A 26,468-nucleotide genomic window follows, 5' to 3' on the forward strand; every position below is an offset into this window, starting at 1 on the left:
ATAAAAGACTCAGTGAATTAAGTCTTTGGGATTCATCTTACTAACGCCTTGAATACGTCTTTGTAACATTTTGTAACAGTCCATCCAGAAGGTGAGATACACACCGAAGTAGTTCTGACAAAGAGAGAAAGACAGGGTCAAGCTAAAGACAAACACTGACCGGACTGTATCATTGTTTTGACAGCTCAGCTGAGTTCTTCCTGTAATCTGTTGCCTGTCAGGAACTCACTGATTCAAGATACATTTAAAGGTCTGTCCCATAGACTGTATAAAAACATGGACGACATGACAGCTCCCTAAAAGTGAAGCCAAAACATTCTGAGCGCCCCCTGCTGACCGGCTGCAGTACAGGCCATAAAGCCCGCCTCCTCCATGTTAACAGATGGGACATGAGTCAAACTATAAAATCAAAATACATGCCAAATAAATATTTCTCAAACATGGTTTCTGTCATTATAGCTAGTTCTTATCATGCTGATTTATGTCCAAGTGTTAATTTTTCTGAAAAGTTTATTTTTAATTCGTTATTTGATGCTGTAAAAAGGATGATTGACAGCTCTGTTGACAAATACGGCTCCTGCAGCCGATCTGTTCCAGAGTAGCAGAGTAGAGGAGGAACAGCGAGAGGAGACGTAAGGTAAACAATCACTACAGTCATTGAAGTTTCCATATCTGTGAACTTTAACCTCAGACCAACACAAGAAGCTCTTCTGCGTTTAAATACATCAACGTGCAGGATCTTTGCAATTTTTTCGGTAAGTTAAATGTGTGTTATGATTAGTGGAAGGGGCAGGACATCGTTATCGCAGATCCACCCACCGATCTCTACCGTGCAGTCTCGAGCGCAAGATGGCAGCGCCCCCCCTCGTGGGTACTTTGGCTTCAAGTAAGAACAATGAGAGGAGATGGAGACGCATCCTCCATGTTTTTATACAGTCTATGGTCTGTGCTCATTTTACCATTAAGTTGTGCCGCATATGTTTATTCACAGAACCAACAGATTCTTTAGTAGAACCAACATGACTTTATTTTGCACATAATAAAACATGATTTCATAATGTAAGCATGCTTTGTAGCAGATTTCATTTCATTGAAAGCAATTATAAAATGTAACTTTAAGCTTAATTGTGCTTCAGGGGCTCCACAGGCTATTAAAACTAAAGAGAGACTAACTGAGAGGTCTGACTAAAGGAATTCAGACAGGAAGTAATTAGCAAAGTAAGATTTTTCCTTATAAGGAGTCATACATTGAACATAAGGCAACTTTTTAAATTATCTAGTGACTATGAAATGCAAAGATTTGAGGTATAACATCAGTTAAGCAAATAAAGTGAATCCAATCTGTATGAAAGCCGTCATGGAATGTATGCAAAGGGTTCTGCATGAACTCTGAGACGTCTAGGAAACGTAAAACTCTGTTGGTTTTAGTGTAATTTCTCATTCATTTGAAGGCAGGAGAATCATAATGTACTGTGCTCTCTAGAATCTCTTCCCCTCTTCTATGGCATCACATGTGCACGTCAGGCCGTCAATCAAACATGACAGCTGTTTAAACTCACTGGGAGAGATGAAAGGTTCTGGCTCCATCACTCAGGCCCCGTTTACCTAAGAGAATGGGAGAGGAGACGAACAAAGCAGGAAAAAGGCCTGTAAATTTTTATATTCTGGGCTGTCGAGGATGCTTTCCTATGGCAGGCACACTGACGTGCACGCATACTCGCAGCAGAGATACGGATGTGTGTGCAGCAGAGACACAGATACACACACACACTGTTTCTAATACAGCGGTGCAGGCCTTTGATGTTCAAGGTGCTGTATCTGTTGTGCATGTCTGTCCTCTCAAATCATTTCCAGCACTGGGAGTAAAACATGGAAACAAAGGCAAACAACATATTCAAAAGTGTCAAACGACACGCGTGGTGTTTCATGTTAGCTGGATGACGATGACATGGATGCGGCTTCAGTCAGTTAAGAAGCAGGATGGGCTAATTGACACTGGCTGCTGCAGGAGGCAAGAGGTTAGAGAGGCAGGGAGTACCCATCTCTGGAAAGAACTGTCCTCCACTAATACTAACTGTAATTAGAGCGTGGATACATAGTTAAAGGCTTCAAATTTACTGTTACAGGATGGATAAAGACTGCACAGAGCATTGGTGTGCATCGAAGAAGAACCTGACGATTCATTTAAGTATTTAATGAGGAGAAACTACCAAAGGTTCTGTCCAGCACACTAAAGGTGACAAACTGTGCTCTGGGAACTCATAATGGACATTTTTTGGACAGAAGAAATCCAAAGATAAACGCAAGCTTAACTAAAAAAATGTTTGACTTTATTTTTTGATCAAAATCTAAAGCAAGTAATTACTAAACAGCTCCTTAGGGCAGATATAGGCTTCTGATATTTAACCTGCATTCATTGATTGTTTTTTTGTCACTTGAACACAACAGATCAGGGTTTACATTAATCTCTATTTAGAGATTCTACATAAAGATTTTAGTACAGCAAGTGTTCTGGTTTCCGTTTATAGTCCGAGTAGTATTGACCAGTCACGTATCACCAGGCTCCAGTACGTAGGAAAAACAGTACCTGTGGAGATGGTGGTGTGAAGAAGGTGCAAAGTAGTCCACCGTAATGACATCGCGGCTCCCATCGTCTGACGATGATTTAGCTTCTTGTTAATCTCTATAAACGCCTGTAGCAAGTTCAGCTAACAATCTGCTCTAGATCAAAAATTCTATTTGAGAAAAAATCGCTTGACGGTGTGCCATGAAATCGATTAGTGTTTAGATTTCCCTGATTTCCTCGAATGCATCAGATATGATGGATCCGACCTCTGTTCAACAAATGCATTTTAAAAGTTTTCTTCTCCTCTTGAGGACAGACCTGACAAAGCTTCATGTTTGCTAATCTGCATCATGTTGTTGTTATTTCGACAAACTTAATTACCAGTAAATCACAAGAAAAGCGGTTTATTAGTCAGCCAGATTGAAACCTAAGTGTTACTTACTTTTTACAATGAAACTGAAACTCACCAGAAACACATGAACGGCTCAAACTGGAATGCACGAAATTTCCACCATTACTCCCAGAGGCTACATCTTCTTCAGATGATAGCTAGTTTCGAGATTTGAGTTTATATTAATGTATGTCCAATATTCACTCTCCTTCTTGCTCCATTTTTGGTCTCCACCAGCTCCTGAGGGAAACCGTGGCTAACAAATGCCTCACTATGTTTATTAACTAGTCTCTAACCGTGTTTATCTGTGGTCTAGACACCGCCATCTGCTGTGCCTTGAAAATAGGATGATGAAAACAGTTGGAATAAACCAAAAAAGTACATGTGACGGATATAAAACCACAATTATAACCCGAAGGCAGCACCTTGTGGGAACTAGGGTTAATTTGGTCATGTATAGTGCTCCAGAAAGAGGACCCGAGTGATGGTGCTCATTTTGGACTCCTTAATCTTAAACACTGGTCCTTTAATGTCTAGCGCTGCTACAATATAGATCATGCAGCTGGTGACCAAGAAAGGAGTCATTTTTATTGACTAATAGACTTTTTGAAAGAGGGAATTTTCTGTTAAAGTAATGAAAGTTATTTTGTTATATAGTTTTGGTATTTGTTTAAAAGGGCCATTTCCTGACAGTGAATATCTAAAGCACCCACCAACCTGCATGTCTTCTTGGTCCTACCAAAGATGATCCCCCCTCTTTAAACGTGTTTGTTGTTAAAACAATTACAATAAAGTGTTAATACGTGTTATTGCGAAAAACATAACCAACGACTCTATTCATTGGTGTCATTCACAGGAGACGGAGCTGATCAGTGCCTGCCTGCTAAAGGACAGCTGTGACTTTCAGCTCCAGTAATAACTGCTCACTTCTGCTGAAACAACACAAAGGCACCGTCTCGCACCGTGTGCCAACAGCGGCCTCAGAAATGATAATGAAATGACTCTGAAAGCTGTGGAGGAAAAACAACTCCGTCTCTTTTATAAATCACTTCAGAAAATGATAACAGACGCCGAAATAAATTTGACAATTATTGGCTGAGGGGAAACTTTTCAAATAAACAGGTTTATGGTAAGTCATATCACTTGGCAGTTGATCATCATGATCGCTCCTGGATTGTCCCAGAAGGTGGCATATTTATTAGTATGCAACAGATGGGGAGCATGCGTTTTCCTTGCTAAGGCTCGTGAAATTGGTCTTTTGGTAGCAGTATAAATATGATGAACTGTAGCGAATAACAGGCACTGGCTCCCACACAAGGACAAAGTGTCCAAATGAGCAGCAAAAGCTGTGCTGCTAGCTACTTTACAGCAGTGCCATCAATGATTGATCTACACCCCGCTGAGCCACTACAGGAAACAAAGTATAGAGCCTATAATTTAGTTGGAAAACAATGCATGAGACCGTCGGCTTGTGCATCCATTTCAGCACAAGCATTCCCCGGTGCAGATAGATCATTAAACTACCAGGCGCTTTGCAATATGGTGCAGTCAATGTCACTGAAAAGATGGGACAATAAAGTGAGGTAGGGGGTTGCAACAGCAGGGAGAGAGCATGGAGATGTATTAATGTCACATAGGCTTTAGCCTGCCTCCTTAAGCCTTGCAAAGAGTCACCCAAGCCAATTTCCATTATCATATTGATTGAAATAGTTCATCATAGTGTAATTTTAGGTTTATCGCCACCCGGTTGGGAATAAGACCAAAGCATTATCCTACAAAAGCTATTGTTCCAGGGGACGTTTCGCTGTTCCAGTTCATTGATGGAGTTGATTAAGTTTAAATGAAGCAGACACTGGATAAAAGTGAGGGTATTGACCAGCGAGCGCTGCGCCGCGCTTGAAAAAGCCTGATACATGCGGAAAAGCAAGATTTGCTAAATGCTCTAATCTTCAATCAAATCTAACATCAATACAGACAAAGTTTGGTAATGAGAGATTCAATGAAGCATGCAGCAGAGAGAATTAATCCCCCTCGCCTAAACTGAGTTCAACTTTGAAGCTTGCTCCTCAGGATAGATAGTTATCTAAATGCTAAATAAGAAACGTATTGTACTTTTCACAGCATACTAATCATTTGTTCATTTTGTCTCCATTATTTGTTCGCTCACACATCCCGCTTGTTGATCTGGTGATTAGATCAACCTTGGATAGTGGAGGAGAATGGAATAATGAGGCTGTCGGGGAGATTTGATGCCCAGCAGCACGTAATGTTCGGGCCTGTGGGGGGACGCTGCTACTGTGCACCGTTACTGTTCACAGAGTGGGGAAATCAGGCACAAAGGATGAAGAGTGTTTAAAATGAAGTATGAAAATGACTATGAACTGGTACACAGGTTATGAGGAAATTATTCTGGATGATCAGGGAGCTTTATTAGCGGTTTACTGCGGTCCATAGGAAAATGTACTGGTGAACCTTTTAACAAAAAAATTCTGTCTTCCCCATTGAAATATCCCGACTATGTTGTTATTAAAATATAGGCTAATACTTTACAAAACTTCAACTAATGGATGTCTCCTGCTCAGTGTATTCGCACTTGGACCTTCAGGCTTTCACATAACTTGTTTAGGCTGTATATTCAAACGCATTTGGCTCAAAATAGTTGTGATTTAAGATGAACTTAGAGAAATTCCCCCTATAGCCGATGAATGTGACAAAAGCCTTCTAGTGTGATACTTTGCAAACATCCTGCAAAGTAAAGAAGAAACAAGTGAAGCAATTCTATGATCAGTTCCACTATAGAAGTAAGAAATGGACTCTCATCCTCACTTTTATTTATGCGCTACATTAAAGTAACAATCTCAAACTTTTTCATGTAAATAAATGTCTTTTCAGTCATCATCTATCGAATTAGTTAACACAAAGGTGATTGAGCCTATGGCCCACTGATGAAAGCCTTTGTATTTGCAATATATAGTATTATTACAGACTGGGTGGCTGTGGCGACATTCACGGAAAAAATCACAAGCGGTGCCCAGTTAGTGACCATCACCATTAGTTTCCATCACCCAGCAGTGGTTGGTCTGCCCGAGAGGGTAGGCGGAGCTAAGCAGCTCCTTCTCCGGTCTCTGCAAGTGTTGCGAGTAAACAGTAATCTACTATGGCTGAACAAACAAAGAAAAGATCGATGACTACAGATACAACTTCAACAATAAGTGAAAATCCAAAGAAAAACAAACAAATTCCACGCTCAGATGAAGACAAACAGTCTAAAAGGAAAGCGAGGGAAATCAAGAGAACCGTGACAAAGGGAGCCAGCCATAGATGTCTGGTTAAATCATAAGTTATCACATTTTAAACTGAGGTAGGCACTAAAGAGCACAAAACTGAAATAATTGAGATTGGAATTTTGACACACATTTACATTGCACTGTTTTTAATTCTATACTGTTAAGCATTTGCACTACCATCATCTTTTACAAACCTGCACATCTGGACAGCTTTTAAATTACACCTGGTGTACATATTTTCTGTTATATTGCTTTTTTTATATCTTATTATAGTCTATTTTTTTTTATCTTATTCTACTTAAGGTCACTGACAGTGGGAGTCCTACTTTTTAATAGCTTATTAATTAGCGTTATTATACTTCTCTGTTTATTGTTTAACACCAAGTCAAACTTCTTGTATGTGTAAACCTACTTGGCAATAACTTGATTCTGATTCTGAAGTAGGCTAGTTTCGGCCTGAAGAGGTCAACCTATCCAGTGTTTCACAAAAAAAGGTCTGTGCAGCAGAAATATAAATGTTCTGCGTTTGCATTGTGACCCTCCAAATATAATTATGAGACCTATTTGGGGTCTCGACCCTCATGCTGAGAACAATAGAACTGATCAATGCTGGAAGTTGTGGCACTTGAAAATTCAAGGGAACAAGCCATGGCGACAGTATGTGATGAAGCGTTCTATCTCACAGATAAAGTAAAAGTAAGTTAAAGTAAAGTCAGAGATGCAGTTGAAAGTTTTACCTTCTGTAGATCAGGTGTCTTCATTCTGTCATTCTTTCATCCAACATGAAAGCAGCCGCTTAAACTGGGCGCATTCTCAAATGTTTACAAAACAGCTTTCACATCCCGTCATGGCGCCAACTTTGCAAACTATCGCGGTATTAAGCAGACTATTCTCGGTTTTAGCAGCCTGCAGTTAAAATTCATTTACTCACCCGAAATGAACAGGCTACACTTTCTATTTTGCGCCAAAGGCAACCAGTTTACCTGTATTTCCTGGTTTTACTTGACGTCATCGTCAAATTAAGCATCACGTGACTTTCAAAACTCCGGGGACTAAAATGACAATATTGGATTAACCTATTTTTTTAAGTGCATGTGAAAGAGATCCATGACCAATATTTATCTATCTATTTATATATTTATTTACTTGTGTATTTATTTTCCCAACGTTGGGCCTATTACTTCGTTGATGCTCTGTGTAAGAAATGTAGGTGTTAACGTGGCATATGTGGCAGCTGAAAGTTTATTTTGCATAATTACAGAATTTGGAACGCACAAAAAAACAAGCCTTCTTTGTAAATGTGACTGTTGAAGCTGTGTAGCACAACAAAAAATATTATTATGATTATATCACATCTTCTTAGGCTTTTGGTCGTCACGTGGGGTTTCTCCCGGCCTGAGGAGCCGGTCCAGCTGCAGTCTGAAGGTGTGCGCGGGCTATAGGTGAGTCTGGATGTGTTGAGGATGGTGGTTTTATGCAGGTATATTTTCTGTATGTAGGCCTGCTGTGGCAGCCCGCAGTGGAGCAGCATCCTGAGAGGTGACTGAGTGAGTGAGTGGAGGCTGTGAGGCTGCTGCTGACATGTAGCCTGGTAGCACATAACAGGTGACAACTCCGTGCACTTGAAGTAAATGTTACACAAGCCTTGTGAGGTTTTTTTCTTCTTCTTTAGAAAGGCTTCCTGCTGGCGACGCCCAAATCCACTCTGCGTCACTGCGCATCAAGACAGACTTTTCTGGGGTTTAATTTCTATTTTAGAAATATAAAAATAATAATACCTGTGCACCAAATCCGTCACGTTTATCACAATATGGATTTTTATCTGTATTATTTGCGTCTATACCCTTGAAACGTCTAAATAAAGATTTTCAGTGCCACCCATTGGGTCTTAAGCGGGCCAGAGTTGATATCAGTTTGTCTTAACTTCCTCTATTTATTTCCACATGCCACCTCATTATTTGCATTTACTTTTTGCAGGATGACGGTAAGTGTTGTCACCCGCGCAGAGTGGATTTTCCAACCCTGTGTGTTTTCATTGTTCAGATTTGAGCTGTGGGACATGAAGTCTGAGCCGTGTGTTGTCAGAATCCCATCTAATCTGCATGTTTGTTTCTTAAACAGGGCATGTTCACTTATCCCCCCTTCTTTCTCTGCAAATCGACAGGAGATGCAACCCGGGAGAAGTGCAATAAAACAAACTCGTGCTCTCAAAGGTGCGCGCGGCTTTGTACCGGCGCGTTTTGCCTGTTAGCTGCACATCCTCCGTCTTTTCATCTGTCAGTTATTCCCCCTCATGTTTTGTCATTTGCTCTGTATATTCATTTGTCGCCTGGTATTTTTTTCTCTGCCTGCGTACACCCGCGGTTGTAATTAAATTTCTGCCTCAAATGCGACAAAGGAAAAAGATTTTTTTTGTTCTGGGGTGTGTTTGATGTGATGTTGAGACAATCTGTGCAGCTCCTGCAGACTTGTGCGTCCTGAGAGCAAGCCGGGGATGTGAGCTTTCAGTAGCCACAGCAGGCTGATAAAATGGAGAGGATTCACCTGCAAAACAGGCCTTAAAGGATGTCTGGAAGTCAGCTTCAATGCTTGGTGCTCACGGTCCTTCACCCTGCAAAATAAGAGAAATCTTTCCGGGCTGCTGTGGGTCTGTGAAGTTAAAAAAAAAAAAAAAAAAGCCCAGGAATTTTGTACCAGTTTATATCTAAAATCACAATAAACTGCACAGATTTTGCTTTGACAGCTTTACGTGGAAACTGACGCAAAGAATAAAATATAAGCAGTGATCTATGACTTTTATTTTGTAAAATCATCCCTCTAATTTCCTGCAATTATGCTATTTATGTTCCATTTATTTCATTATTATTGTCTGTATCTATTTCAGTGTAACCACTTTGTGTTGGTGTGTTTCTCTTTCTTGCTCTCAGAACGAAATGAGCAGCGCCCCCTACCGTCCGAGGGTGAAACATGCACAGCAGCATCAGCACATAAAGCTCCTGGGCCCAGCGGTTACTAAACAGTTTGTAATCCCATAGAGCCGTTTCACACCCCTCTAAGTGATTACTGGATACAATCACAACCGTAAATATCCTCTTTTTGTGTGAATGATTGAGGGATTTAAAGCACATGTTCATATTGTGTGAAATAGTAGAGAAGGTGTGCTGCAGAGATGGAAATATGAGTGAATCAGTGCGGATGGAGGTCCATATTAAAAAGGAAAGCGGTTTCAGCAGTCCGGGTGTAATATGATGGATCACTACAGACACTTGGGCCCAAAAACAGACACGTTAAGATCTGGATATTTTTTTATCTCGTCAGTTTATTCTTTTTCTCTACGCGAAATCCTGCCTGACTCGTCATTTCTGGCTCATATTCTACATTTCTCCCCTCATCCAAATCAAATGTGCTCTTACACGGCCTGTCAAGCCTCCAGTTTAGTGATGTAAAAAAAAAAAAAAAAAAAGAAAAAAAAAAGGAGGTCAGTCTGAGCCCGGCGGGATGCAGGGCAGCTGCTCCCTGACCGGTTCTCCCGTCACACCTACTGCAGACTGCAGATCTGTTTCTGAAGGCATTTGGTTGGCGAGTAATTAATAGGAAATAATGATGTTGCCGAAGGTGCAGCATCGCTACCGAGGACGTCAAGACGGGGCATATTGTTGACTGCATTATTAATCTCTTTACTGTACATGACACATTGATGCTGAGGATGATGCTCAGCCTGTTTATATTTATAAAGGATGTGATTGAGCTGAATTAATAGGGAAAATGATGGAAAATTACAGGTAACTTTTGCTAGTTGAAGCATGAAAATATCGCACCTTTCGGCGCATCTTGCGTAAAAACGCAGAAATAAAAATGCACCCATGAGCTCTGCCAGACTATAAACTGCACGTATCTTGATTTTAATTGTTTTATTTGTATTATAAATTTCCATGCAGCATAAAAAGAATAGCATTTTACAAACACACAATATTCCTTCTTCTTCCAGACAAAAAGCTCAACCCTCTGACTCAGGTAATTACAGCAGATAATGCAACATCGCGCCATAACGCGCTTGTCTGCCCAATTAGCCGAAACAATTATTGCAACTTTGACTTTAATTACGTCTCAATTTGAAGCCTCGCGCTGGTCTATAATTCAGTGATTAAAAGCCCTCCATGCCCCAGTGCCTTTAGGGCAGCGCGTGATTAGGACCTGTCAGCTGCTGCAGTGAACGGAGGCAGCCATGCGTGTTGTGCAACATGACCCGCTGTTGTTAAACCTTGTCAACATATTAACCTGAACTCCCCAGTCATTATAGACTGAATTGCCTACATAAGAAGAAAAAGATGTACACATATGTGGGAATAATTGAAGAAAAAAAAAGAAGGGTAGTGTTTTCGCAACAAGGATCGTGACGTCACAAATGTCCCAAGGCCTCTAGTTCAAACAATAAGAGCTCATTATTTGTAAGCTGCAGACATGTATGTAGAAATATATGTTTCTAAGTATTATACACTTCTTATGGCTGAATATGTAAGGTGAAATAAAGACACAGTCAGACAGGAGCTCACACAGCCGTAACTATTAAATCATGTTGCTCAAAGTGATGTAAAAGAATCATGAGTCATGGGGATATGTGATCGTTACATGTAGACAAACACAAGTAAAGAGGTTTGACAAGAGGAGAAAGAGTGTTTTGGGGAGGGCCAAAAGGTTCATCTGAAGCACATTTGATCCTTGTCAAAATATATTGATTCATGTTCTTTCAGGAGACAGTTGATGTCTTCCTTAATTTCTGACTGGCCATCTGGACGGACTGATGAGGGCAGACTCTTGTTTTCTTTGTGGGTTAAGAGGTGAAACATGTCAGGACCCTGAAATGTGACTTAATGACTAAACAATTACTATCTCCCATTAAATTGAGATTTAATGTGAAATTTGACATTTTGCAGAAGAATGGGTAACTGGTGTTAGCGTGTTGTATTTATTCTGCAATGCTTCACATTGTAGGTAGTGTTTGCATAAGTTTGCAGGAGTGGCCGAGCGATGGATGCAGACTGGGCCTTAGGTTCATATGAATTTCCCTTCAGCCACAATCAGTGCAAGCCAGTTTCCTTTGGTGTATCCAGAGGTGAATAATTTATAGGAGGATAAAAGCGTTTGTGGTGGAGAGCTAGACAGTCAGACAGTAGAAGGAGGCTGGCTGGGCACCCCTCCCCTCAACCCCTCAACCCTTCCAACCGAGCGCGCCCCTCGCCGCGTGGTGGCCTTGCACGGTGCCTCCTCGGACGGCTGCTTGAAGTGCAAATCTGTGTTCCAACTTGTTCCCGGTGCCTGTCAGCATGTTTTCCTCTTGTCAGCAGCGATTGAGTGTGGGCCCGTGTCACCCTTGTACCGCCGCTGTAACAGGATCATTGACAGGCCAGTGACACTGCCCAACCAGATAATGGAAACCTATTGATTTTTCTTCTTTTTTTTTCTCTCACAGGCAGTCTGAGGCACCTCTGAATAACTGGCCAAAGGACAGGGTCATGATCAATGGTCCTGATCTCTGGATCACGGCTGCCACAGACGCCAAATGGGAAAAAAGGCAGGACTAGTGGACGAAAAAGTCAAGAGTAGCAAGCAAAGAAGTCCTGTGCACTTCCTCTGATTGCAGCAACAAACACCATAAAAAAGACAAACATTAAAGCACTTAAATGAAATAACATTAAATCTAAACCATACTTTATTGGCTAATAAACAAACATACAAAAAAACAACCAAATTAAAGTTTTTTCCCGTTTCAATTTGTTAAATCAATCACAAGTGTTACTTCTGAATAAAACAGGTTTTCTCTGTTTCTGAGGTTCGAGCGTTTGCTGTTTTAATGGAGCAATCTCCAGAGACGAGGCCCCTTTGATACCCATGGCAATGATAAGCATGCATTGGCTGCCTACCATTGGACCCCCGTGGCAGATGGCGAGTGCGGGTCCTGCAACAACACATTTCTTTATGTCAGCCTTGTCCCTCTCTCCCTCTCCCTCTCTCTCTCCAGCCAGTGGAATAATGAAAAGCCCAATTCTGGTCATGGCTAACTCAATCTCATTATAATCTCTCCTTTTTTATTCATTCGGCCCCTTGGGATGCTGTCTGCCAGCGATGTGGCTTTCAACCTCCAGAGAGAACATCTTTTGAAAGAGCCAGGAGACCTAATGAAGTCACAGAGTGGCACAATTATTTCCCAAAGAAGGAGCATTAATGTACTTCAAAATTCCCTCCGGAGAGGCATGATGACAATTGGTTTGTACAGCTTTGATCGCTGCTTTAAATACTGCCCAGGATAAACTGCAGGGTTAGCCCCCTTTGCCACTGGTAAGTAGAAAACCCAGAAGTGGCTATCCAGCATGAGATACATCAAATAGTCACCCTGTAACGCTAAAAACTGGAGTTTAAAATAGCACATAGCCCTGAAGTTGCTTTCTGCTGGGAATAAGGGTGCAGAAATCACATGGAAATCTGTACGTTTCACCCAAAATAACCGCGGCAAATTGTGTGATGTGCGCGGGGGATGGTCCATCATGAAACGACAGAAAGGGTCAACTGCTAAAGGTCGTGTCTTTGCTCTGGAACAAAAGTAGGAAAACTTTAATCATTCCAAACTTACTCTTGATGTGTAAGAAAACATTTTAAACTGTTGTATTTTTGCACGTTTATTTGTGCTGTGCACTTACACGGCCATTGTCACAAATATATAAATATACATTACATAATAAACAAGAGACAAACTTTAACCGACCTCCATAAAGTTCACTAGAATGTCGTTTTTAGTTTGTGTTGTAATGAGAGAGAGATCTGTTATATCTGTAAATACTGTATGTTACTGCAGTGAAACTCCCACAGATCAATAGTATTCATGTTTTGTCTTTTTCATGTTGGTGACGATGTTAAAGTTAAGGTTTGTAAAACCAGTGGACATCCTATAAGAACACAAACGAGCTGTCTTTCTGCCCAAATCATCAAACAAATCACTTCCTGTTAAGCTCGTACCGTCACTAAAAGTTTATAAGGAAAGTCTTAAGGTTTAAAATCAGCTTCAGTCACACATGAGTGAATGAAAATAAAGGATAATTTATTAACAGACAAATATGAATAGTTATTTGAATGCAGATATAGCAGAACTTGAAATAGATTAACAGTGGGATCATACATGTAAATTCAATTGCATCATATTTAAGTTATGATAGTTACGCTAAAGCTACTGTGGTTCCAATTAAATAGGACAGGATCAATGACCTCCCTTGATGTAATGTAATGACGTCATCAACAAACAAAGTAATGACGCACAGGAATAAAGCCTTGGCTCTCTGACGCAAAAAGAGTGAATGCTCTGGCTGTAATGGTTTTTATTTTCAAGATATTTATACGCAGGATTATGCAAACAACCATCTGTTTTAATAAAAACACAAGTAATACAATTTCTGATTATGATCTTATAGAAGTCAGTGAGGCTTTGCTTCATTTTAAACTTGACAGAAGTTTGGCTTACCTCCTCCTTTAGCAGCATCTTATTTTTGCATTAAGAGTAAATCTCAGACAGCTTCTTCACTTAACCAGTCAGGTGGAACAGTTTGTCCGCTCCACCAAAACTGCTCTACATCATCTTAGATAAATCACAACCAGTGGGATACTTTACTGCGCATCCTTTTTCTGGGGGGTTAACTATGTTGTGAAGATGCACTAATCCGTCATCCAATATCTACGTCTAATTGTTGCTAACGTATATTTGTTTAATTTAGGAGAATTCACTAAATGTATTTACATAAGTGGCACTTTAGTTTCATGCATTTTATTTAATAGTTATTTATTTCTTTACAAACAGTTATCTACAAAAAGTTGTATTTAAATCAGACCAGTGTTAAGTCTAAAACTATCAAGCCTGAGTAGAGAAGAAGGATTTACATTTTAGAAGAATTGAATAATTGAATTAGTCATTTTGTTAAAAATTGATTTTAGGGACTATTACATGTCTATAGTTGTGTAAGTATTTTTAAATCTCAAGAAAAATGGATAAATACATAAAAAATACTTAAATGACATCCAGTCACTAAAGATAAATATCGCTATTACTTAAAGCTCAATATACATTCATATAACTTGTGTTGTATATGTATATTCTATTCAAAAAGGAAATATATATCAAAATGTTGCAGTGTGTCTTGAGGGTCAAAGAGTGACAAACTGTATATAAAGTAAATGTCCTGGGCTAAAGATAAAGTGCTCTCTCCTTGTGATAAACCCTGAAAAAGTTTTACCATCAGTTCAAAATTACATCATCTTTGCTCATCACATTTTCCTGTGCTAACCTGCAAAACAAGCACCAAACTTGGAAGATGTTCAGGAACAGCGTCCTTTGTTTTTTAATGAGTGACATCATGCTTAAATCACACACTGATACCTGGAGTCTAAGGCTGGAGAGATACTTGCTTTTAACCGGCTGCATCATGAACGTAATTGTTCACATGCTTGTCTATGCACTACGCGTGTTACTGGAAGATACCTTTAGAGGGCAAACCAGAGAGCTCAGGCCAAATGCAACTACTATATGTGCGGGATGTAAACAACAGACATGGCCACACTTGAGGAGGCTACTATTATCTTAGCTGTGAATTCTCAGTGGCCCGGTGACTGCAGCCAGCTCAGGTGGACAGAACACACCGTCTGCACCGTCCGCTCTCCGTTTCGCCAACATTTTCCTTTGTGCATGGACGTAACGGTCCCGGACTTGTTTGCATTTGGTTCTGCAGGTCTCCATGTCGACTCATAAAATAAAACTTATCTGTCTCCAGCTGTTTTGACAGGCATGTTTGTCGCTGTGCGGTGGCAGTGACACATCGTACAGATGTGGGTAAATGTGGACTCAGTCTATCAGCTTGTCTTCAGAACTTTCTGCCATTGTTGTCCCTGCTGCTGTGTTGACCCCGTCACATGACCTCTGCCTCTACACTGCCCCTACCGTACATGTTCATACTGCATCTCGTTAATTTTTGAGCATGTGCAGAGTCGACAGTGTTGCCAGACTGAAAATACAGCAATATCATACTGCAGCTTTACAATGATCGTATTTTACCAAAAACGATCGTACATATGAAAAAAACAATAAAGGGTCAAAATAACAAACTGATTGCAAAACTGTGCCCTGCGGACCATATCAATGTGACAACACGGAGGTCCCGTCCTTTGTACAAGACGGCAACTGTATGCTTCACACAGCCCATTACAAAATCATTAGTTCCGTTATTACCCTTCAAAATAAAAGCACCGTATCTACACTGGTTGGTGAAGAAAAGCCTCAGAGTGTCACACTGTGTGCACATTCGCTTGACAACTTGGTGCAGAGAGAGCCAGCGGGTCTGTGATGGAAGTTTATGAGGCTCAACATGACAGAACCCCTGAAACTCTTTTAGCTGTGCCACACGCTTGGCGCTGTTTTTGAAATGGCCATACACATACACACTGAATAATTCCTTGCATATTCGGGGAAGCTGCTTGCAAGCTGCGCACGCGCAGAGATGCAATGAGTGACAGATGCATTGCTGATATTCTGGGTTTCTTTGAAAGGGCCAAATTATCCTACATTTGGCCTTTTTTGGTATTATTGATCGTACATCGTACAGAGGGCTAAATTATCGTACAAATACGATAGTTATCGTACATCTGGAAACGCTCGGCAGCCATCATGTGCATGCGAACGCGTAGTTAGAAGCAAGTATATCTCCGGCCTAATTAAGATGAGAACGTTTACAGAGATGCATCAATGAAACACTCTAACATATATTCTCTGAAGTGTTGAACTTTCTTGTTACAACTCGAGAGCTTTTTCATTATAAAAATATCTTTGTATCGCTGCTGTAATGAGAGCCTGATTTCAGAAATTACACTGATGCTTGAGATTAAGCAGCAGAACAGAACAGAACAAGCTGTCCCAACACGATACAACATCCTAATGTCACTTTGATGAAGAGAGATACTTTGTTTCTGAGGAGCACGTGTCGAATGTCATGCCAATAAAGCCTATTGATCCTCCTCTGGTACGATACAGAGAGGTGAAATCCTTCAAAGCATCCTCAAACTAATGACAGCCCTGTGTACACTGCTTAACAAGAGCACAGCAGTATTTGATGTTGGCTCTGAGAGTGGCGATGCTGCTTTTAACTTTTCTTGTTATCACAAAAAGTTTCTCTTAGAAAAGGGTAAGATATCGAGATTTTCTTTCTGTTTATAATGAGATTTTTTTTGTTTTCTGATATACTTGAAAGTTCTTTTCTTTTTATAATGAAACATTTTGTCATTATAACAAAATGCTCTGTCATATTAACAAGGCACTTTTTTATCTTGACAAACAGCAATCTGAGCCAATATAATGATTTTTTTTTACAGTTGCATATCTGCATTTTTGTGTTTCACTTTGTAAATAAAGATAAAAACCTATCAGTTATTTATAGCTAAGTTTATAAGGCAAAGCATATCATAATATCCTGCAATAATCTTCTTTCCAATGTATAGTTTTATTAATATATACTGTGAAGTAGTCTGGATTTACTTTTATATATTTCTACTAAAGTATACGTCTATTAATAGTTGCAGGACTAATCTAAACATTATTCTGATTATAAATATAAACGTTGTGCACATTCAGGCAGCTGGACAGTCTAATAAAACTCTACTCATGATCTGGGCGCTCACCAGACATGCTTAATTGTATCTTGTGATGAAGACCCAAAACCTCGACCATCCCTGTCCCTGAGTGGGGCACGCTGGTGTGCAGAAGGTGCCTCTGTAAATGCTTGATCCAGTCCTCCTGGATGGACAGAGGACCCCGGAAGACGAGGTCGCAGAATCTGCAGAAGGAGACAGAAAAGCATGTCACTGTTTCTAAAGGTAATCCATCATTATCTTCTTCTAGTGTGACATTAGAGTTTGTTTTTACTTAGATCCCTCCAACAACCACTTACATCGTCTACATGTATTTGGATTGGCCCAGGTGGCCACCCATTCTATACAACTTAAAATATACAAGGTAGGGCTGTCACTTTTCCCAAAAATCAAGTTTGAACAAATTCAACGTGATAGGGAATTTGTTTGAATGATATCGAACTCTAAGGGGGGGGTACATACAGCACTCCTGAGGTGTGTTGGTGTTGAGATGCTCAGTTCTGCAGCATGGTCTTATACTAGATGCGTAGCTCTGTTTTGGGAAGAGATAAGTGCGTCAGAGTGGGCTGTTAGCACGAGAGAGCGAACAGAAGCGTGTGTGCACGAGTTATGTGAACCAGGGACCGGAGCAGCGGAAGAGCAGAGAAAACAGTGATCTGTATAAAAAACAGAACTAATGTACAGTATAGGCTGTGTTTGTGCATTATAAAGCCTAAGCCACGCTCCTGTGTCTTGCTTGCTGCATGCTGCTAGCATTAAAGTGAAGGGAGTTAGCCCCGAAGCTAGCTACAGCTTCGGCCCTGGAGCAGAACAACAGTCAGTCTCCCCTTTTGCTTTCTGATCACGGTCGGGACGCTGAAGCAGGAAAGGTTAACAACAGCTTGGCTCGTTAGTTTCCTCCATTGGTTTGTAGCAGGCAGCGTGTTATCTGGACAGTAGAATACTGATTTGTTTGAGGGTCAGCGTTTTCTGCTGTGCTTCAAATTTGAATTCGATCAAATCATTTCAGTTCCAACTATTAATATTTCACCAGGTTCGAACGATATTTCGAATTTCGACTGAAAAGTGACAGCCACAGTACAAGGTCGCAGTAAGATGGTTGACTGATGCACTCTGTTCAGATCAACTATCTTGAAATCATTCATAACAGTTTGCCAGTTTTAACACTCAATGTCACTATTATTTAGCACCAGCTGTAAATAAAGGATGTATAATGTTTGCCTGTACCTTTAAGTTGTTGTTTGGTGTTTAACATAAGCTATGTTTAGCCTTTGAGCTTTTTGTTACTGCGTTGTGCTCAATGTCAGTTGGGCTCAAGAGGGAGCATGTATTGGCCACAAGAAGTTGAAATATGCCAGCACTAAAACGTTATTTGTCATGTTCAGTTTACCGGCTGCGACATTTAACGTTTCAACTAGTCCACCTTTGAACTTCTGCCTAGCTGGTGCAACCCAGTACCCATTATCCACTGAACTTAAAATAGCAAATAAGCCATGGCAGAAAAAAGGGCCTTATGTCAAAGTGCTACCACTTAATCAGTCGCATCCAATTTCAACCGTTCTTACAAGACTTGTGTTGGGTTAACAAGAGCCTGAAGATGCCCAGCAGTAGCTATTCTAAGTCCTGCATAGTTTGTACTGGCGTGCTGGCTAATAGATTTTCTAATCTCTTTAATTGAGGTAATACATTTTAAATATATTACTATGTAGAGAGCACTTTTACCACATTCTTTACAGCCATGGTAACAAAGGGAACAGTTCTAATGTGTGTACCTGCAAGTGAGTGTGAATATCTCAGCATTCAAGGAGGAGAAAATCTTCTTTTTCAGCCCAGGCCTTGGTCTCGGCGTCTTCGGTTTATAATCATAGCCTAAAAAGACAAAACAGTGCATCTTGTTATCGGAGGGATGGAATAAAGTTATCACAAACAAGACGTATTAAATGATTAATACCAACACAACACTATTATTCTCTCCCACAGACTGAGTCACATGATTTATATGCTTCATCCACAATTTTGATTGCACAGCGCAGGAAACACACATATGGACTTTTTGCTTTTGTATATTGTTAGAAACCTACCTGGATCTTCAACCATGCCAGTCCTTTCCCTGTGTGCACAGGCTGCAAGAGGACCATGAAGCCCGGGGAAGGTGTGGTTAAACTGAATAGTTTTTGATTCCTCTGAAAGAAATGATTAACAACATTTAGGCTGAAATTATAGTCATCATTTCCATTTCATTAATCATAAAGCTGAATAATACCAACGTCTCAAACCAAAGTTTAGGATCTTCAGAAGTTAGAAACTGTCGTACTGAGGGAGCAGAGCATCCTAAGAAAGTGTTTGAGTTCACGCAGTAATTTTATTATCAAGCAAAACTGTCAAACCGCCCAGTGTGCTCTAAAATCTTCTTCCACCTGGTTTCATGCATAGCATCTGATTTGCACTTTTCTGTTTGAGAAGTGTTACAAGCGAAGTTTAACACAATTTGGTGTCTTCAGGGGGGCTATTTTCACATGCAGCACCTCCTGAGAATCACAACGGATTCATAAACGACACAAAGAATCACAGATCTGTTAGTCCTACGACAGAAAGCTGGCAATGACACTGCTGAGCACCAGAGCCTGTTAACAAATATTCAGAAGTGGGATAGCAGAGCAGAGCTGTTATCCCAAAAGATCTTCCAAAATTAACATGGTTTGACTTTTCTGTTTAATTTGAGCTGAGAGAAAGAACAATTTCCACTAATATAAACGTCTTAACAGAAGGAATACAAATACTAACCAAAAACTGTTTTATGTTAAAAAATAATGTGTGAAATAACATGGATTTGAGTTGATGTTACAATGTGATAAGAAGTGATAAATATGTATTATACTACACTACAAACCATAGTCTCACTCTGTCTCACTGTCTCTGTAACATTGTAGAGGTGGGCACCGTACCAATCAGTTTAACATTAAACTGAACAAAGAACAATTTGATTGTAAATCTTTATTAAAACATTTTCTGTAACCTACTGAAAGATCGGTTAACACACATGATGTGTTTCCAACTAAACATCAAAAGGATTTCATGATTTTTCAACATGAAACTCAAAAGAACTTCAAATAACTGCATGTGTGTTTTAATTCTTACATTGTTAACTTCACTTCTACCTGCTGTATACAGTTACCTGTTAACAGAGACAATAGTGTCAAACAAATAAATAGTGAACCTCACTGCAGTCAAACAAAGCGCCCCACTCTTAATAATGGGGGGGAAATATAGTTTGATTTAACCTACACATATTTTTGCATTGTTAACTTTAATATGCTAAAACTTTAAGATCAGATGTAATATTCAGTTTTTGTAGTTATGCGTTTGTGTTTAAGTGGCCTTAAAGAGAGTTGCACTGTTACAAGCTTCTTTGTTCTAACAAGAAGCTAGAGTTACATACTTGTTTTGCACATCTGTATGGGAAGAACATATAAATGATCCAAATGAGTAGTCATTTAATTTAACTATGAAAGGTGAGCAGCAGATCTTGAAATGCTTTTATTGTCTTTAGGGTAGTTTTGTAGTTCGACCTCACATAAATTCTGAACATTTCCTAAGATTCATTTTGCTTCTACACATTCTGCGCCTTTGAAAAATCAACTTGCAGATATTTGAAACTTACCTAAAATGCTTTGGAATTACTTTAAGTTTCTGTATATTTACAGTTTTATTAAAGGGGTTAAAGTTCCCAAAAAATCAGAATAGATGTTTACGTTTTTTAGTGATGCTATATAACAAAGTTTCAGGAGCAGGACCACACCTCAATCACGCCTCTTCCGACATTTTCATAAATTCAAACTGACCCTTTTCCTCCCTTTTCGCTCTCACATTCCGCACCCGTCCCTCCCATCCTTCTCTCTCTCTTTTTCTGTCCGCCTATCCGCGGAGCCCTGAGGGGGTTCGTCGTGCCTGGGTGCTACGGCAGATCCCCAAAGAAGCTACCCCAAAACGACAGCATCAAGATGTTTAACAACACTTAATTCAAAATTATCAATTAAATATTAATAAATAATTGTTAAAATGCATTATGGTGATTGTGTGGTCCTTGATAGTGAATCACACGTCTTGTACTGTATGCCACCAAAAAGCTAAACTGTGGCCAAACTATTAAAAAATGTTTTGTAGGTGTTCGTAGTGGTATTTTACAGTCTTTTCATCCTAGAAACAAAAAGAACATTTCAAAGACTCTTATTATACCCTGCACTGCTTCATTTGTGTAAATGGACTTAAAGAAAAAAAAAACGTTAATATACAGAATGATACAGCAGCTGCATAATGGGGAACAAGCAAAAATCAAATTTAAAAAAAAACCCTATACAAAAACATACCATGAGGCGACTTTGCTCCCATCACCTGTGTCTCCTCCGTGTAGTCTTTGGTCACATCACAGAGTTTCCTGGCTGCACAGGCCTCCTGGTTGTTTCTCTCTCTTTCCTGTTTCATCTTGAGCAGTTCCACTAAAGTGCTTTGCGAGACCTCAGAGCCTCTTTGTGCTTCTACCTGAAGCTTCTTCCTTTCTGTGAAGGCCTTCTCCTGTTTTGGTACGAAGCTATCCATTATGGGATGTGGACTCTTCATCTCATACTCCTTTTTCACTGGGACGCCCCTGTGCACGAGAGCCAGGCCTTTGCTGCTGATTAACTTCTGAGAGACAAAGTATCGGGAGGAGAATTCACTCTTGTTGAGGACCTGGAGGATGTTTCGATTGTCTTTTTTGTCATGTAGCAGTTCATTTAGGATACAGAGCGGAGACTTGCTGTTGCTGGTGACACTTCTACCAATTTGTTTCAGGTGTCCCCTCACGTGGTTGGATAGGCCAGTCTTTGTGTCAAACCAGGCCCAGCACAGGGGACACTTGTGCTCTCCTTGTTTTTCTGGTTTCACAGCTGCAATATCAGAAAGGATTTGACAAATTCAAATGAAAGAACAAACCCCCAAGCATTATTTATGATAGTATAGTGTTTTGGGTCGCTTAATAAGTCTTCAGATAAAAGCATCACAAACCTATAGAGAACTTTTACACAAATCTGAAGCTGTAAACAGCTGTACAGCATCTTTTAGCTTGTGTTTTAAGCTGTCCAGTCCTTGTTCAACTCTTATTAATTACAAAGCATCTAAAAACCAACTGTACACTACCTGCTAAGCATTATGTATTAGATAGAAACAGATGGAGACTTCCTGGTGAAAATAGCGAAACATTAAGCAGCTGAAGAGCCAAACATTTTGGAGGTGGTGGAGACCAAAAACAGAGCTAAAAAAGGAATTGCTGGATGTGTAAAAAAGCTTATGTTTACCATAGACACTGAATCAGACCATTGCAAAGAAAGACTTACTAGAGTCGTATATTCTTATTATAACAAATTCTTCTATTGAGCAAAAGAATGTCAATGGGGTAGGTAAGTTCTGCTGGCTAGAGTTATTAAATTGAAAGACAATTGAAAGATTGTAATGGCCTGAAAACTAGACAACTGGAAAAAATGATGAATTCTAATATTTGCACATTTTGCAAAAGTTTTAAGGTAAAAGATTATGGCTAATAAACGATGGTAGGATTGTTTGGTTTGGGAAGATCTGGTTTACAGTTAAAACAAGGATAAGAGTCTACAGTCATGCTGCCAGCTCGGCTAGACTCAGCCAAGTGCCAACATTAACATGCTAACATGCTTACGACAATTCCAGCAGACTGATTATCACGTATAATATTTTCTATTCATTAAGTATTAAATATTAATGTTCATTAGTGGAAAGAGTAAGTATCCTAACAATTGCCAATTTGTGATTCACAGAAATGAGCTGAGGCTGATGGGAATGTCTGTAGTTTTGCAGGTGTTTGGTTGTAAACCACATTAGACAAACAAGTTTTGCTTCATGACTGTGATGGATGGAAAGTTAAAGGATGTTTTTATAATTCATTCTTAACATAAATGGTAAACACAATGGACTGTACTCTGCTGTTGCACTTCTCTAGTCTTCTGACCACTCAAAGCACTTTTACGCTACATGTCACTTTCACCCTTTCACACACACGTTCACACACTGATGGCAAAGGCCAACGTGCCAATCTCCAGTTAGGGTCTATAGGTATTCATAGGCATTCAGGCATTTGGGGTCAGTGTCTTGCCCAAGGACACTTCGACACGTGGCTTTAGCAGTCAGGGATCAAACCCCCAACCTTCCGATTGAGAGAAGGCCGGTTCTACCACTGAGCCACAGCCGCCCGTCATGGCGATCCATCCAATAGTTGTGGAGACATTTGCTTTAAATCTGAAAAGGTCAACCTCATGGCGGCACTAGAGGAGGGTAAAGTGTCTTAAAAGTCTTAAGGAGTCATCCTCTAGAGACCATAGGACTTCCATCTCTTGAGCCAAGCTGCTAGCATGACTAAATTATTTATACATTTATTGCAGGCCTTTGACAACCATCATGGCCCCCAGATCTCAAATATCTAGAGTTTTCTTTTATAACAGTTTACCATGTCATTCTGAAACAGTCTGTTGCGAACTATGATCTCCTTTATCCAAAAACCTTTTTGTGATGAGCTGTTAGCGTGTAAATATGTATGTTATTCGTTAAACCAATACTGGTACCTTTTCTCATTCTCCTCATGCCACGGGGGATCCTTCTGCGGATTCGTGGCTGGCGGTCTTGCAGGGCCACCTGCTCTGGTGAAACCATGTGTCGAGCATTGTAGCTCAAGCCAACTCGGTGCAGGTGTCCTCGCACATGATTGGACAGACCCACTCCGGACTCAAACACGGCAGGGCAGTACGGACAGGGCTTATGTTCTGCCCCTGGTGTGGGGAAAACATCAAAGCTTGAAGACGTACGAGGCGACTCTGTGGAATCATCACACACTAAGGTATCTATATACTCCTCCTTGATGATGAGTTGCTCTATGTCGCTGCAGTCTTCATCTCCTCCATCTTCATCCTTGAGTGCATGAGGGCTTTGGTCTTGGGCTGAAAACCTCAGCCTCTTTTTGAAGTACCTCCGAGCATATGGGTTCCTTTTATTCTCGCTGCTTTCCAAGAAGCTGCCTGTAGCTCCACTGGTGTCATCACTGGAGATATTACTGCCCTCACAGCCTTTCTCTAACTCCCTATCTGCAGACTGCTTCTTGTGCCTCGGGCTAAGCCTTGGCAATATATTACCATTCATATTGTCAATAGTTTTATGCAAGGGTGTTGACGTTTTTCTTGTTAATGCAGAGTTTTGGTTTGCTTTTGCTTGCAAACTCCCGCTTGCCCGGTCGTTCTCGCCACCCCGACAGAACATCTGGTCTAATTTAAGACTTCTAGCGGATGGTAAAATATCAGCCGTTGCAGGACAGTTTTTCTGCTTTGCGCTGCCAAAAGCCTTGCAGTTATCGTTTTCAGCATCTTTTTCCATACAGGTAAAATCAGTTGCCACATCTAATTTTACAGCTTGTTGTAGGAGTAATTTTCCATGCTGGTCAACCCTCCACGAAGACGGTGAAAGAGTGTTTTTGATGCAGCTGGTATGGCCCCTTAATTGGGAGGAGTTTTCACTTTTGTCATTGGACTTTGGGACGTAAATGCCCCCCTTTTTGTTGGAACAGTGGGGGAAGTGGGCTGTTTTGGTTTTGGTTGGTTTAGACCCAGCAACTTGTGTCTTGTCTGCAACCTTTTTAAAATGACTGAAGTGTAATTGCTTGTCCTTCAACTCAGAATTCCCTTCAAATACTTCTCTGTCTCTGCTGGTGAGAAACCCCTGAAACCTGTCCACTTCCTCTGCATCATTAGCATGAGTCCTCTTCCTGTATTGAGGCTGGTGTGTGTCACGATGTGCAACATGTAAGTGTGCTTCAAGTGCCTGCTGTGTCAGTGTTATGTAGTTACACTCCTCACAGAAGTAGTAGTGCTTGAGATTATCGTGTGTTTTGGCGTGCTGGACAAAGATTTTAGGGCAATTACAGCCAAACGCACACTGAGGGCACTGCACTGCGCTGCCCCTGTCTTCCAATTCAGTGTTTTTGAGACCTTTGATTTCCTCCATAAGTTTTTCCAGCCTGTCTTGGTGAATAATGATGTGGCTCATGAGGGAGTTGCTATCACAGAACAAACGCCCACACTCCCTGCATATGAAGGGCTGTGAAACGTTCGCACTGCTCACCTGATTATTCTTGCCTAAATGATACATCATATGTCTATGGAAATGTCTTTTTTCCATGTAATTAACATTGCCTTTTGTGCAGGAAAAGAAAAGTGGCTCTTGTTCAACTTGTTCCGTCTTGAACTGTTCTACTTTGGAACTAAAACTGTCTTCATATTCAGGGTCATTTTCCTCATTACAGCCTTCCTGTGCTGTGCTATAAATATGGTGCTCAGAGTCTGAAGCCGTGTTCCTGGAAAGATCTTTCAGTGGAACAACGGAATGCTTCACATCAGACTGTGTACCCAAAGAATCATCTTTGTTGGCAATGTCAACATTTTCAACATCATTACCGCCGCAGACACAGAAACGTCTACATGTGTGATTTAAGCTGTTGTTAACCTTTTCTGCAGAGCCTGACACGCTCTGTACGTGTGTATTGTGCTTCCTGTCTCTTTTGTGCATCACTTTGGTCTCCAGCCTTCTGTCATTGTGCAAGAAGCGCTCCCTTGCTGAATCCCATCTGATTACTTCAGCATCATCATAATCATCCAAGGAACTCTCTGACCATTCTACGTCCCGTCGAGATCTTGTTTTCATTGTCTGTTTTGTCAAAGGTTGGCTAATGTGCATTTGCTCCGCACCGTCACCTGACAGTGTGGAATAGGCCAGTTTAGACTCATTCTCCTCCGAGTGAGACAGTGGCGTGTTGACACCTGGCTGTGTGGCTGGTGTTTTTACGTCGGGCCCCGCTGTGTTCTTCCAAGCGTCTGATTGAAGCTCACTAGGTGGTGGTAACACCTCGGGGCTCGTGTCCTTCTCCACTTGCCACGCGGCATCCAGGACATTGTTGGATAAAACAGTGCCTTTGTTCAGGACACAGTGTACCTCTGAGGTGGGGTGTGAACCAGGTCCATTAACAAGTGCTCCTGAAGGCAATGAATTGCCTGCATGGGGAACAGCAGGGACACTGCTGTATACAAATGGATTCGGCTGGGTTCCATTTAAAGGGTTTTCGTGTTCATCTGAGGACAGACCTGCAGCATTGTTCTTCAGGGAGAATGTGTGACTCTGTAATGGCTCCTGAGTACGACCTGGGCTGACAGACACAGACTTGGCGTCTTTGTCCTTTTGTGCATTTGGCTTCAGATCTGACATCGTCGCATAGTTTCTGAAATATAAAAGAAAAACAAGACATTTTAAATGTGATCGAAATTTCTTTATTATTTCAAGAAAGCTTACTAAAGCAAGCGATGTCTTTAAAGCGCAGTTTGCAGTTAGCGATGTTTCAAATAAAATTGGAGGAATGATCCAGATGTAAATTACAAACTGAAACACTTCCTCACAACAGGTCTGATAAAATCGTGCTGATTGCTGTTAAAATATGTTTTTTGGC

General features: G+C 40.6%; 1 protein-coding gene across 1 annotated transcript in view; it reads right to left on the reverse strand.

Annotated features, from left to right (window-relative positions):
* The window catches only part of znf644b (zinc finger protein 644b), a 47,385-nt gene extending 21,155 nt beyond the window's left edge, over positions 1-26,230 (reverse strand). The window contains exons 1-7 of the mRNA XM_069679797.1: positions 24,699-26,230; positions 23,536-24,095; positions 22,136-22,138; positions 21,289-21,846; positions 19,003-19,104; positions 18,694-18,790; positions 16,952-17,106 (exon numbers count right to left, since the gene is read on the reverse strand). Of these exons, the coding sequence (XP_069535898.1) occupies positions 16,952-17,106; positions 18,694-18,790; positions 19,003-19,104; positions 21,289-21,846; positions 22,136-22,138; positions 23,536-24,095; positions 24,699-26,230 (3,007 nt within the window). The remainder of the gene's footprint in view (positions 1-16,951; positions 17,107-18,693; positions 18,791-19,002; positions 19,105-21,288; positions 21,847-22,135; positions 22,139-23,535; positions 24,096-24,698) is intronic.
* Between the last annotated feature and the right edge of the window lie 238 nt (positions 26,231-26,468).

This window comes from Semicossyphus pulcher, unplaced genomic scaffold, assembly GCF_022749685.1.
Source record: "Semicossyphus pulcher isolate SPU_LCO1_2020_fin unplaced genomic scaffold, fSemPul1.0.p SCAF_4, whole genome shotgun sequence".
NCBI classification, from domain to species: Eukaryota; Metazoa; Chordata; class Actinopteri; order Labriformes; family Labridae; genus Semicossyphus; species Semicossyphus pulcher.